Source organism: Macadamia integrifolia, chromosome 5 (genome assembly GCF_013358625.1).
Source record: "Macadamia integrifolia cultivar HAES 741 chromosome 5, SCU_Mint_v3, whole genome shotgun sequence".
NCBI classification, from domain to species: Eukaryota; Viridiplantae; Streptophyta; class Magnoliopsida; order Proteales; family Proteaceae; genus Macadamia; species Macadamia integrifolia.
This window is the reverse complement of record NC_056561.1, coordinates 17,460,323-17,473,895: the sequence shown is the minus strand read 5'-3', so window position 1 is coordinate 17,473,895 and position 13,573 is coordinate 17,460,323. Positions and strand designations below refer to the sequence as shown.

Sequence of the window (13,573 nt, the reverse complement as noted above, 5' to 3'; positions counted from 1 at the left end):
GACTAATCTACACATAATTTACATAATAACATGGCTAGTCTAGATACAATTTAGTGATGTAAAAATAAGCCTAAAAATAAATTCAAATATCCCCTCCCCACTTACTTGTTGGGTACAAATTCATGTCCGATACTGGTGAGATCCGGCGTGAAAAATGTAAATTATAGTGAAATCTATCATAAGTGAATGAGATTAGCATTTCACCACCTTGGGGTCAAAACTAACAATGTTTGATATTTAAATCATGTTTAAAATCATAAAAGAAGGTTGCCCACCCATTTTGGGCACATTAGGGCTAAAAAATTCAACTGGTGGGCCAACAGGTGGGCCAGACAGCCCACCTGTCTTAGCCCACCAGTCTTCACAAGCAGGCCAGATAGGCCACCGGTTCAACCGGTGGGCCCCTTCAGGCAGGTGGGTTTGCCCGTTAGTCCTTGCTTGCTTGTGGGGGCTGAGGCTCTACCCCAACAGGTGGGCACCCTTAGGCGGGCGGCTTCGCCCGTCGGTCTTCGCCCACCTGTGGGGGCAGAAATTTACTTTCTTCTTTGAAATGTTCTTCAACCTTGGGAAAACCAAATGGGACTGTTTCAATCACACTTTCCATACATCTAAGGTCTTATAAGATGATTCTAACCTAGATCTAAGTTAGATTTAAGGATTGAAAAGCAATCTTACCTTCTTTGCTCAAGAACTCTTCCAAAACCCCAAAATCACCTCTTAACTCAAGAAATTACCAATGCTTCTCAAATATTGTAAACACTTCTTTAAACCTTTAAAATCAACACATAGACCATCTATTGAACCTTAGATTCATCATCACAAGTGGGATTAACAAGATCCCAAGGAACTTTATCCAATTCAAGGGTTTCACTTGGGGTTTGGTGAAAGTTTAAGAAGTATAGCGTTCGCTCACCTCAGATCGTAGGTCTCGTGTTGGGGATCACTTTTCTGGTGCCGAAATGAGAAGATCAAACCTCGGCGTTGCTTAAAATCATTTCTTCCTCCTTTTTCTTTCCCTTTCTTCTTCTTCGTTCTCTTTTTCTTCCTTTCTTTTCTCTTTCTTCTTTACTCTTCTCACCAACTCTTTAATGCATTAAATGAGAAAAAGAAAAGACACAACAAGTACTATTTATACTAGAGAATATCTAGTAGCCACATGGGTGGGTCACATAGGTGGGTGAGTTTGCTCGCCTGTGACCGCCCACCTGTTGGTCAAAACTTAGCCAAACAATTGAGATTTCGATAGAATTCGACTCTCAACATGTATCTCACTCTCGGAACAAGATATATAATACGTATACACTTTAGGATATGGCTACATACCAGCATTACCCGTACATGGCCTTATGATACGAGCATGTACACGGCTTAGGTACACCCGTCTCCTCTGGCACTGACTCGGACTTGTCTGGCCAACCTGTGTTCAAAGTCACCCTTGCCATCATGGTCCATAGGGAACCTGCCTTAACCCTCTCTGCTTCGGGTCCTGCATGATTAAACCGGGTCAACCGTGTAAGTAAACTAGGTTTTAAAAATAGGGTATCACACAAACCCTATACAAAATCAATTTTCCTTTGATTTTTCTTGATTCTAACACTACAAGGCTTGGTTCTGATACCATTTGTTGGGGATCCTTTACCATATTAAACATATGAATAACCCTATAGTATTTATAATACAAGAATCATAAAGATATTTAATCATGGGTATAGTCCCTAAACCAAGATCAATAAAATGCTCCCTTTATAGATCTTAAAATACATAACCATATAGATTTACCATATCTATAATAATCAATGGGACATCCATGATATGAACCATAAATGAGAATAGAGAAGTACCTGTGTAAGTTTAGAAACTTCATGTGCATAGATCATGAATCTCTGTCCCATGTGGTTAAACATTACTCCCATGAATATGACAATGATGAACTATGCAAGTGGAGTCATTTTGCTGAGATCTTCTGTATCCTCTTACTTTAGGGTTTCCTCTCTTTCTGTGCACTTTCTCTTATGATAAAGCCGTGCTCCCAAAACCAATAAGGCATTAAAATAATGGCTGCAGGGACCGTCAGTATTCTATTTATAATAAAATTCCTAAAACCCTATTCCACTCTCACAATGGAAATAGCTAGGAGTTTCCTAATCAGAGTGGGTCTATAATTGCTTGGGCCCAATGGATCAATCAGTATCAATTAAGCCCACATAAAAATCCTAACAATCCTAGTTCTTCAATGCCGGCTTCACCGGTAACATTAATGTTGCCCACCTTAAATGAAGTTAAGATTTTAAGGTTACACAATCGCCCTAAACCTCTTGGAAATCTTTGAAGAAATCTACAATGTAACAGCTTTAGAGTTTGCAAATGGAAGTAGGTAATGCTTTAAAGTGACCATAGGAAAGATCATGATACCTCAAGTGTATTAACTCACCAATTGAGGATGGCAACTCATCTTTGTTGACGTGTTTGATTTCTAGTACACGTAGGCTCTTAGAAGATGGGTCATAATAAGAAATATTATCAGGACAATCAAGAAAGGACCGATGAGAAATTGATAGATCAAACCGTGCAAATCACACAAAGAGGCATCCATCGTGCACTCTAATGGTTCACCATTATCATCGAATTTGACAACTCAAAGGAAGGACCGGAGCACCAATGATTTAAAATATGCATTCGTTATATCCTCCTCCTCCTCCATTAATATTACTTCATCATAATCTCCACCTCCATTATTATTAACGGACGACGATGATGATGCTTCTTGTTCTAGGAAACCTTGAGCCATCCATAGTTGAATCAATTTTTTTTTCTCAATTATAAAATTCTTGGGAAATACTGAGCAGTATGAAAAGCATTGTTTCAATGGTGACGGCATGTCATTGTAACAAATAATCCGTGTGGAATCAATAGGTGGATTTCCATTTATATGTAGTGCTTTCATAGTATTTAGGACAGTTGTCCACTCTTGTATATTTGTCTTAAAGTGCATTATGGCACCTAGAATTGTTAAAGCTAACGGAAAACCTTGGCATTCTTCAACAAGTTTCAATCCTATTTTGACTAGATTGGGAGTCTCCAGTACTGCACTTCCCCTCCCAGATACATTTCTCCTGAACAATGCCCAACTCTCTTCTATTGATAGATAGTCCACTTCATTTATACGGAGGAATTGTCCCCACTATTGATGCAACGTTTTCATATTTTGTTGTTACAATAATTGTGCTCCCCTTGGAGCCTGTTGAAATAGTCTATTGGCATTAACTTTAATGAGTATACAATGGTGCTCTTATATAGAGATTACAGTTATTGAGTTATAGACAAACTCTATGATCACATGTGGAAGACTCAAACTCTAATAGTAATAGGGTAGGACTCTGTAAACATATGTGAGTAATGGACAGAAAGTCTATTATCACATGTGAGGGTCCTATTCCAACTCTGCTGTCTCATGAGGTAGTCTTGGACTACTAGTAGTCTCTAGAGTTTGTGCTCATTGAAAATGCCTACAATGTAGGAGAGATTGTTGAGTGTGAGTATGACTCTAGAGGTTGAGTTCGATTGGGATGCTAACTGTCATGATACACCCCCTCAAGGTGGGGATTTGAATGGTCGAATTCGTAGCTTGTCCCGTAGAAAGGAGAACCATGTAGAGCTGAGAGCTTTGGTAAGGATATCGGCTATCTGGTCATGTGTTGAAATGAACTGCACTTGAAGGTCCTTGGAGTGACTTCATCACAAATGAAGTGGAAGTCGATTTCAACATGTTTGGTACAAGCATGAAAGACCGGATAGACCGAAAGGTAGTTGGCCCCAATGTTGTCACACCAGAGAATGGGTGCAATGGGAACAGAGATCCCTAATTCCTCAAAGAGAGAGTGAAGCCAAGTGAGTTCGGCACATGCATCAACCACTGCTTTGTGCTCAGACTCGGTGGAGAAGCGTGCAACTATCTTCTGCTTCTTAGAGGCCCAGGAGATCAGATTAGGACCCATATAGATGGCATAGCCTCCTGTGAATTTACGATCCGTATTGTCATCAGCCCAGTCAGCATCGGAGAATGCTTGTAATTGGAGGGAACTAGATTTGGAGATGAACAACCCATGATCCTTGGAACCTTGGAGATAGCGTAGAATCCGTTTAACTAGTGTCCAATGGTCTTTAGAGGGGGCATGCATGAACTGCCAGGCACGGTTCACTGAATAAGCCACATTAGGCCTGGTGAGGGTGATGTATTGGAGAGCACCGACAATGGAGCGATACCTGGTGGGGTCCAAAAGAAGGACACCCCCTGTGGAAGATGCTGCAAAGGTGGTGGCCATGAGAGTAGTGATGGGCTTACAGTCAGTCATGCCAACCCTCTGGAGGAGATCAGTGATGTACCGGTGTTGAGAGAGGAGGACACCATCAGACCGATATAGGGCTTCAATACCAAGGAAAAAGCTGAGACGACCAAGATCCTTGATAGAGAATTCTAAAGCAAGCTGATAAAGGAGAGTCTGAATATGAGTTGGTTGGTTCCCTGTAACTAAGATGTCATCGACGTAGACAAGGACATATGTGACAACAGAGCCCTGCATGTAAATAAATAGTGATGTGTCAATTTGGGATGACTGAAAATCAGAGCGAGTGAGGAACTCAGTTAACCTGTGAAACGAAGCCCTAGGAGCTTGTTTGAGCCCATAGAGGGACTTGTGGATGCGACAGACATGATTAGGGTGCAGGGCATCTTCAAAACCCTGGGGTTGAGCCATGTAGGCTTCCTCAGATAGAATACCATGTAAGAATGCATTCTGAACATCAAGCTGACGAACAATCCAGCCGTTAGATATGGCCAAGGAGAGGACCGCCCGTATGGTAGTAGGTTTGATGACAGGGCTAAAGGTCTCATGATAGTTAAGACCAGGTTGATGAAATTCTTTAGCAACTAAACGGGCCTTATATCGCTCAAGGGAGCCATCTGCCTTCTGTTTGACGCGGTACACCCACTTGCAGCCAATCAGATTCAGAGTTTTCCTATAAGGCACAAGAGACCAAGTACCATTACATAATAAAGCATTAAATTCATCAGACATAGCAAAACGCCAATGAGGAACCTCGTGGGCTTGGGAGAAGCATGTAGGCTCAGCAGGGTTAGGTGAGGTGGCGGTAGAGAGTGTCAGGGGGTCAGCATAGAGATCGTGTAGGGTTTTAGTGCGACATGGTGGGGTGATAGAGGAGTCAGGGTTAGGGCCGGTTAGGGTTAGGTGAGGTGAGAAAGGAGGGGATATGGGAGAGGGTGGTTCAGGTAGGGGCGGTTCTGGGGTGGCAGGGAGAGGGATGGGTGGGTTTGAGAGGGTAGGCGGAGGGCTAAGGTGAGGTTGAGGTGTAGGTATGTTAGGTGCAATGCCCCACAAGGGAGGGGTAGTAGGAGGGGGTTGGATTGAGGAGGATGGTGGTGCAGTGTGAAATGGGAAAGTAGATTTGTCAAATCTGACATGGCAAGATATGTAGATACGACGGGTGATGAGATCCATATAACAATAACTATGATGGGAAGGGCTATATCCTAAGAAAACACATAAGGCAGAACAGGGTTCAACCTTGTGATGATTGTAAGGATGGAGCCATGGATAACAAAAGCATCCAAAGATTTTTAGAAAAGAGTAGTCCGGAGAATTGCCCGTAACTAACTGATAGGGGGATTTGTTATCTGTGACAGAGGAGGGCATACGATTGATAAGAAAGACCACAGTTTCAAAGGCATAATCCCAGTAAGCCTGGGGAACAGCTGAATGGGATAATAGGGTAATCTCAGTTTCAGCAATGTGCCTGTTACGACGTTTAACTGTTTCCTGTTTCTCATGAGTATGAGGGCAAGATAACCTGTGTTGAATGCCCAACTTGGCAAAGTAAGATAGGAGAGTACATAATTATCCCCCCCAATCAGTTTGAATGGCCTTGATAGAGCGAGAGAACTGATGTTCCACTAAGGCCTGAAAAGTACGAAAGGAAGAGTAAACATCAGACTTCAACTTTAAAGCAGTAAACCAAATATATTTAGTATGATCATCAACAAATATAACAAAATAACAATTCCCATTTGAAGAAACTGTGGGGTGGGGGCCCCATACATCACTAAAAACCAAATCCAAAGGAGAGAAACTATGAGTACTAGTTTCACGTAGTGATAATTTACTAGCTTTGCCCATTTAGCAAGCAGAACATAAAGAAGGAGACTTCATGAGCTGATGACCAGGTAACATAAGACGAAGCACACGTTCATGAGGGTGCCCTAATTGATGATGCCAGCGACTGAAATATGAGGCAGAGGCCAGATTGGCATAAGGGGACGCTGGAACGGAATAGAGACCATACTTACTGTGTCTAGTGAAGAGGGTTTGATTGGTCTTCAGATCCTTCACAGAGAAAAAAGAACAGTAAAACTCAAAGTAAACATTATTCTCACGGCAAAACTGCTGAACAAATAACAAAGAATAAGTGAGAGTGGGAACATATAAAACATTAGAAAGATAAAAGGAACGAGAGGGAAAAGAGATGGAAATAGTGCCTATGTGAGATATAGGAAGGCCTTTACCATTACTAACCATAAGTTGGTTATTACCTATGTATAGATCATAGGTGGAGAATTGGGTTAAGTCAGGAGTGGAATGGTGGGTGGCTCCAGTATCAGGGATCCAAGAGGTGGTGAAGGATTGTGGAGGTGTGGGGTGATGGGGTGGAGTTGCAATGGTAGGAGGTTGAGGGGTAGGGAAGGATGTAGTTTGGTAGGCGTTGGGTTGAGGTGGTGGCCGATTGTAGGGATGGAGAGGGGTAGGTAAAATGACGACTCTGGTAGGTCCCTGTGGGCGGTAGTAGTAGGTGTCTGTCTGATGATTAGTGCATCCACATATTATGCATGAATTGTGAGCGGATGCATTAGAGCGATCAAATCCACTAGCACGGCCACGACCATAGCCTTGGGAGGAGCTTGTACCATGACCACCAGTGGAAGGAGGGCCACGACCTTGGTGAGTGACATAGGCTGATGCATCAATGGCAGGATCAACAATGGGAAGACGTGAGTGGAGAAGGTTCTCGTGATTCATAAGGAGACCATGCATGTTGGTGTAGGAGATGGGCTCCTTTTGTGCCATCATAATGGAGGTACGGGCTTGATATTCAGTGCGTAGGGCCCGAAAGATGTGGATGTTAAAGTCTTTCGATGGGAGGGGCTTCCCTACAGTTGCTAGTTTATCAGAGAGACGCTTGGCTCGATGGAGAAACTGAGTAATGGTCTCATTTGGTTTGTGAACCAGATTTTGAAGGGAGACGTTGAGAGACAGAATCCGGATTGTAGACGGAGAACTGAATGCAGCATGGAGTGCATCTCAGATCTCTTTGCTAGTGGTCCATCCAACTGCTAATGAAAAGGCCTCTTCAGAGAGAGAGGCGATGATAAGGCTCATAATAAAAGCATCTTGTTCACGCCATGCCTTGGCTTTGATAGGGTCTTGAGGGCAACGATTGTTACCGGTGATATAGTCGAAGAGGCGTTGGCCAGTGAAATAGGGTACGACCTGTGTGCGCCAATAAACATAGTTCTTAGATGTAAGCTTTAGAGATATCATATGATGAACACCAGATAGAGATGTGGGAGGTGGGGATGGTTCGGCCTTGGTAGAAGAGGAAGGAAGTGGTTCGGTCATTAGGGATTGGAGTATAGAAAAGGTATGTGAGGGGAAAAGGGGAGAAACGTGGGTTAGGGTTTTGGGCTTGCTTTGTTTTTTTTTTTTTTTCTTCAGAGACTAGAAGAGAGAAAAGGGACGTGGGTGGCTTTTTGGTTTGCTTCTTTTTTCTTTTTGCAAGAGAGGAAGATGGGGAGGCGTGGGTTATTGGAGATGTAGTGGGGTGTGGGAGATCAAAATGCGACTTAATTGACTTGTCATCTAAGACGAGCTTTGCTAGTGTTTTCTTGCCAATATTCTCCAATCCTAGTGTAGGGAGGACAGAGATGAGCATTTGTTGTTGATTATTAATAATAATATTAACAATCTTTGTTTTGTCCTCCTCCGCTCTGCTTCCAACTTTTACTACTATTTCATCCCCCCTTCTATTTGTATATACTTGTTGGAAAGCATAATCAATATCAGCGCCTATTTCATTTATTTGAACCTCATGGGAATAATCAATATCGGGGAATTTCATTTTCATATTTCGTTTCATCTCATCTAGCACATGTTGGAAATCCTTGATCTTACGAGACATTCTGCCACGGAATAAAAGTAGTGACAAGGGATTAATAATATTGCATACCTTTCTGTTCATCATGCAGCAGTACTTTTGGATCTCCTTCTCCTCCTCCTCCTCCATTTGAATAATTCTCCTGGTGGCTTCATATGACAACTCATCCAACACGTCATCTGCTTTGTAATATAATTCTTTAATCAGGGTAAACTCCCTCCACACTCTTTCACCTTGTAAATTTCGCCATTCTAAATCCGTAAGTACCTCGTTGGTTTCTCTTACAATACCCTGAAGCTTTTCATACTCTTCCTCCCCCTCAACACCTCGTCGTCGTCGTTGTCCGAGAGTGGTAGAAGAGATCATCAACTCTTTACCAGTAGCTGCATAATCTCTCATACTCATTTTTCCTGTGCGTGTAAATAAGAAGCAGCAATCGATCAATTCAGTAGAAAGAAAAAGAAGAAGAAGAAGAAATTATGCATGAACTGCAAACAATCGAAAGTGATAGAAATCATCAACTCTTTACCAGCAGCTGCGTAATCTCTTTTAGCCATTTTCCTGTGTGTGTAAATGAGAAGCAGCAATCGATCAATTCGGTAGAAAGAAAAAGAAGAAGAAGAAGAAATTATGCATAAACCGCAAACAATCGAAAGTGAGAGAAATCATCAACTCTTTACCAACACCTTCAATTTCCGTTTCTGTTTCTAGAAACTGTATGTTTCTGCCGTTTCTTGAAATAGAAACAGCAGAAACGTTATCAAACGATCCCTTGGTCTCGCTCTCTAGTCTCTCGATTATCATCCCTGTTCTCTCTATCGGCATGTACCTGTTCCCTCTCTCTTGGTCCACCCTTTCTGATTCTCAAACAGATACAAAGATAGATTTTCCTTTCCCTTGGAACCCACTCGTTCACATACTTAATCGAGACTATCAGAGCTTAGGTTCTTCTCCTCATTTTTGACCTTTTTCTTTTCCCTATGATAGTTTGCCCACGCGTCTCTAATCAAATCATATCAAACCTTCAAGTTTTTTGACCAAAGGGATAGAATTTTTTTTTTCGGGTACAAACCGAAGGGATAGATTGAAGGTTGTTTCGGAGGACAATTAAATTCTTTTAACAGTTTTAGTCATGTGACTAACAATGCTAGTGCTTCGAATTACAAATAATTATCATCGAAACCAGAACAGATAGCACCTCATCCATCCGTCAATCCCAATTATTCTGAATTTTATGCCTTCCAAACAATTCTTGATACTGAATTTGTCAACTAAATGTTAGACAAGTCCACAGGGGGTAGACAGAGATTTAAACGATGGAGTTGCTAAAGGTTTGGACTTGATCTTCCCACTCCGTCAACTTTACTTCTGCAACAACTAGAAGAACCATATCACCCATGGTGGTCATCAGGTGTTGCTCTTCTACCTTTTCATCCTCTGCTCGTAATAGGAGAAGGTCGTCCTCTTCTTTTTTCTTCTTATTCTTTGTAGACTCCATTTGCGCCATTCGCATTAAGAGGGCAAACCCTTCTGACAGAGACTTCACTCCCACTTCCTTCATTGATAGAAATGACGGTGGGCAGGTTGGGGAGGAGGCGAGAGGAAAGAAGATGAAAAAAGGGAAAGGAGCATCAATCAATGAAACATCCCAAGAAGAAAAGAGTATTCATGATCGTTGTTCATACGTATACACCATCTATATTTCTATTATAGATAATATTCCACATCAACGTACTAAAATCTTGTACTTCTAATCAACGACTTAAAAACTACCCTCACAAGATTCCTAAATGGGTTGCCAGACCAGAAAACCTCAATATATATATATATATATATATGCAAAAGTTTTTCTGATAGACACCTTAGTTAGCCGTATTGGTGGTCGGGAGTAATCCTATCTGTGGAATTGACATCAATAAATCTCATTCTTTCATTGATTTCATATGCCGCCCATATACATTGGGAGCACATGTGATTATTGGCAATTGTTTGAGAGAACTTTCTATGAGAGAGGGATCAACATGCTGCCTCTTTAAATTAACATCCTAAAAATAGAAAAAAGTTTTAGTGGGTGTCTGATTTGTATATAAATGGTCTATATAAATAAATGAGGAGAGACAGCCAGTGATGGGCATGTATGCCGTAGTCATATATCCACCTTTTAACGATTTGTTAGTATTCCCCCAAATTATGTCTTATATGGCAAAAGGAATCATTACCGAATGCTAATAACACTTGCATCTATTTATGCAAATTTATCACTCTCAACTCTAGATTGCTCTTGGTTGTCTAAACTTTATTTAACTTTTTAAGAAAATATTTACATTTCTCTTGCAACCAAACAAAGCTAACAAGCTGAATAGGGCTTAAAGCCACGGTGCTAGCACATACCCTAATAAGCTCGGAGAGAGTTTCTGGCTTGTGGTAGAATCCCAATCCACCTTACCAAAAAAAAAATCACAAGCCAAGCCCTTCCATCAATTTACAAATGGGCCACATCAATATGTCAAAACTCAGCCCAAAAACGACCATGAATCTTTCGTTTATGTGGCCCATGAAAACTTCCATAATGTTTAGAATGTCTCTCTCATCATCCTTGGTTTGCTCATAAGGTTGGAAAGCATTTTTGTTTCTTTATTTTTCAAGCATTTTCCTATTTAGTAGTTCAAACTTCAAGTAGGGGTTTTATTTAATATAAAAGGAAATGGACTGACTGTGATATTTCAATTACAATGAAAACCAATGATAGTCTTTTTTTCCCCTGAAATATAGTGATATTTCAATTACAAGGAAAACCAATGATACTCGCTATTTATTTAATTTTTTTTCCCTGAAACAAAAAGAAATGGTACACTATCCTTATTTTTCTTATGGATTTCGACAATCCCGGCATTTCTGAATGCATAGTTCAATTTTTGTGGTGGCCCTTGCCCATTCTCTTGCTCTTTCATCCAAGAACAATAATAATAACAGAAAAAGATAGACACATCGCTGGTGTACTATAAGCTATCACCCTTTGTGTTTATCTCTTCCCTGTTTGAAATGATTCCTTTGCCCCTCCTGATGCTCCAGCTCGTGCCCCTATTTATGTCTCTCACTGGCTTACCGCACATAGTTAGTGTGCCTATACCTCTCCCATATATATATATATATATATATATAGAGAGAGAGAGAGAGAGAGAGAGAGAGAGAGAGAGAGAGAGAGAGAGAGAGAGAGAGAGAGAGAGAGAGAGAACCATGTCAGCCTAGTGTAGGAAACACCAGCGCATGGGTCCAATGGGAGGGAACATGGGAATCTTCAGTACATAGGACAGAGGTACAATACGATCTTTTCACACATGCCTATGTCTACACGTAGGCAACATCAGACTGGAATGGTTCTTTTTACCATTTATATATTATGAGAAAAAGAAGCCTAAAAGCCAATATGGCCCTTGCCAAGGTTCTAAAACTCAGGAATGGTCATTGAAATGGTCAAGGCCATTATTGCACTGATATCATTTTGGAACAGACTGGATCAAACCATGTTGGAGAGATTTACCCCTATTTTTTCAAAAAGAAAACAAGTTTTTATTACTTTTTTACCTTTGAACCATACATGTGGAATGGGTTCGGAAAGGTCAAGATCGGGGATCGGTCAAGGCCAACACCATTCCGATCCAATTGATACTGACCATTTTGTTACGTTTTTTAGAACCGACAAAGTGAGGGGAAATATGACCGTGCTACCCCTCATTAAAGGTGGAAAGTCCTTCCATATTGGTGGTTCTACTAGTGCTCTCTTGGTGTAGGGGTCACGCTTCCTTTTACCGAACCCCTCCTTTAATATATATATGTATATATATATATATATACACACTAGTAAAAGTGCACGTGTGGCTTTGTGTGTGTGCATGTGTGTGAGTGTTAGAAGGAGAGAGAACAAAATGTCCACATCAAACTAAATGAATTTCAATCATCTATGATATCCATTGAAGGAATTAGCAATTTAAATTTTAAATAAAGCCTTTTTTTAGATAATTAATGGTTAAATATTATTCTAGGGAGAGAGAGAGAGAGAGAGAGAGAGAGAGAGAGAGAGACTTCCCCTCCTACAAAATTCATTCAAAAAACTGCAATGGTTTTTTCTATTTAAAATGATTGTTAAATATTAATTTTTAAATTTTAAATAACGATAGACAATTACGACATTTTTTTTTAGCCAAGCAATAGTTAATTCTATTCTAGGATAGGGGAGAGAGAGATCTTGGAAAAATATCTCTCTTTTTCTTCTCTCTAAGTGATTTAGTAACATGGGAGACTCAACTTAAACTCTATTATTTCGACTAAACCTTGCCACTTTAATCAAGTTTCTAACTTATTCAATTGTTGTAATTGTTGACTTGACTTGGCCTAACTCATCCGTTAATATTATGAAAATTTTGCAAAAAATAACCACTTTCCCCCCTACATAATTCATTTAAAAAACTATTAGGTTTTTCTATTTAAGAAACCAAGATATTCCCATGACACTACCATTGAGGTTAAAATGAAAATATAGACAAGGAACTTGGTGGATTTGAACCGCCATCCTCTTAAGGTATGGAATCATTTCCCACACTACAAGTACTCTGCCAATTGAATTAAAGACCCATGTTTAAATTACAAAATTCATGATAAAAAAAAGATGAAGCCAAGTTAAGGCTCACATGGAAATAATCATACGAATAACATTTCATCATTTAAACAATAATCCATGAAGAGTAATCATAGCCTTGTCCGCTTCTTCTAGAGTTGAGAAGCATACAAATTCAAATCCCTTTCTAATTACTTTGCCAGAACCCATTAGTATAGTAAAAGTGATTGTTCCAAAAAGCATCATTAGAAATTGATAATAAAAAATGAGTACCACTTTTCCACTCAAACCTGGCTCTCAATAAGGACTGTAAGGAATGGACAATAAAATGAATAGTTCCATCGATATGAATTTCCATATTTTCTAAAGCATCAATTTATCATACCTTGTGTGTTGCATTGAATCAGTTTCCAAGTTCCAACACTACAGAATGAACAAATTTGCCATGATATATTGGCTGTGCAATATGGGGTTGAAGGTCAACAAGGAGTGACATGATCACTATGGGGTTGAAATAGGAAGGTGTTGTTAAATGTACCAGACAAATCCTTCAAATGCACCATCCTTGAAATGACCTAAATGCCCCCAACATATTAATAGTATAATCAATGAATAATTCAATATGACCATTACTTCCAAGTTACTACCAACTGTATGGAAAACATTTTTAGCGATCCTATACCAAATCTAGACGTCATGAAGTGTGATAAGAGGTTCCCAAGTTAATGCTTGTAT

At 40.2% G+C, this 13,573-nt stretch overlaps 1 protein-coding gene across 3 annotated transcripts in view; it reads right to left on the bottom strand.

The window, feature by feature from the left end:
- The window catches only part of LOC122079662 (putative disease resistance protein RGA3), a 61,191-nt gene extending 52,676 nt beyond the window's left edge, over window positions 1–8,515 (bottom strand). For all 3 annotated transcript variants that reach the window (XM_042646316.1, XM_042646317.1, XM_042646318.1), the window contains exon 1: window positions 8,296–8,515. In XM_042646316.1, coding sequence (XP_042502250.1) covers window positions 8,296–8,352 — 57 coding nt within the window. In that variant the 5' untranslated portion in view covers window positions 8,353–8,515. The remainder of the gene's footprint in view (window positions 1–8,295) is intronic.
- Window positions 8,516–13,573: the final 5,058 nt, after the last annotated feature.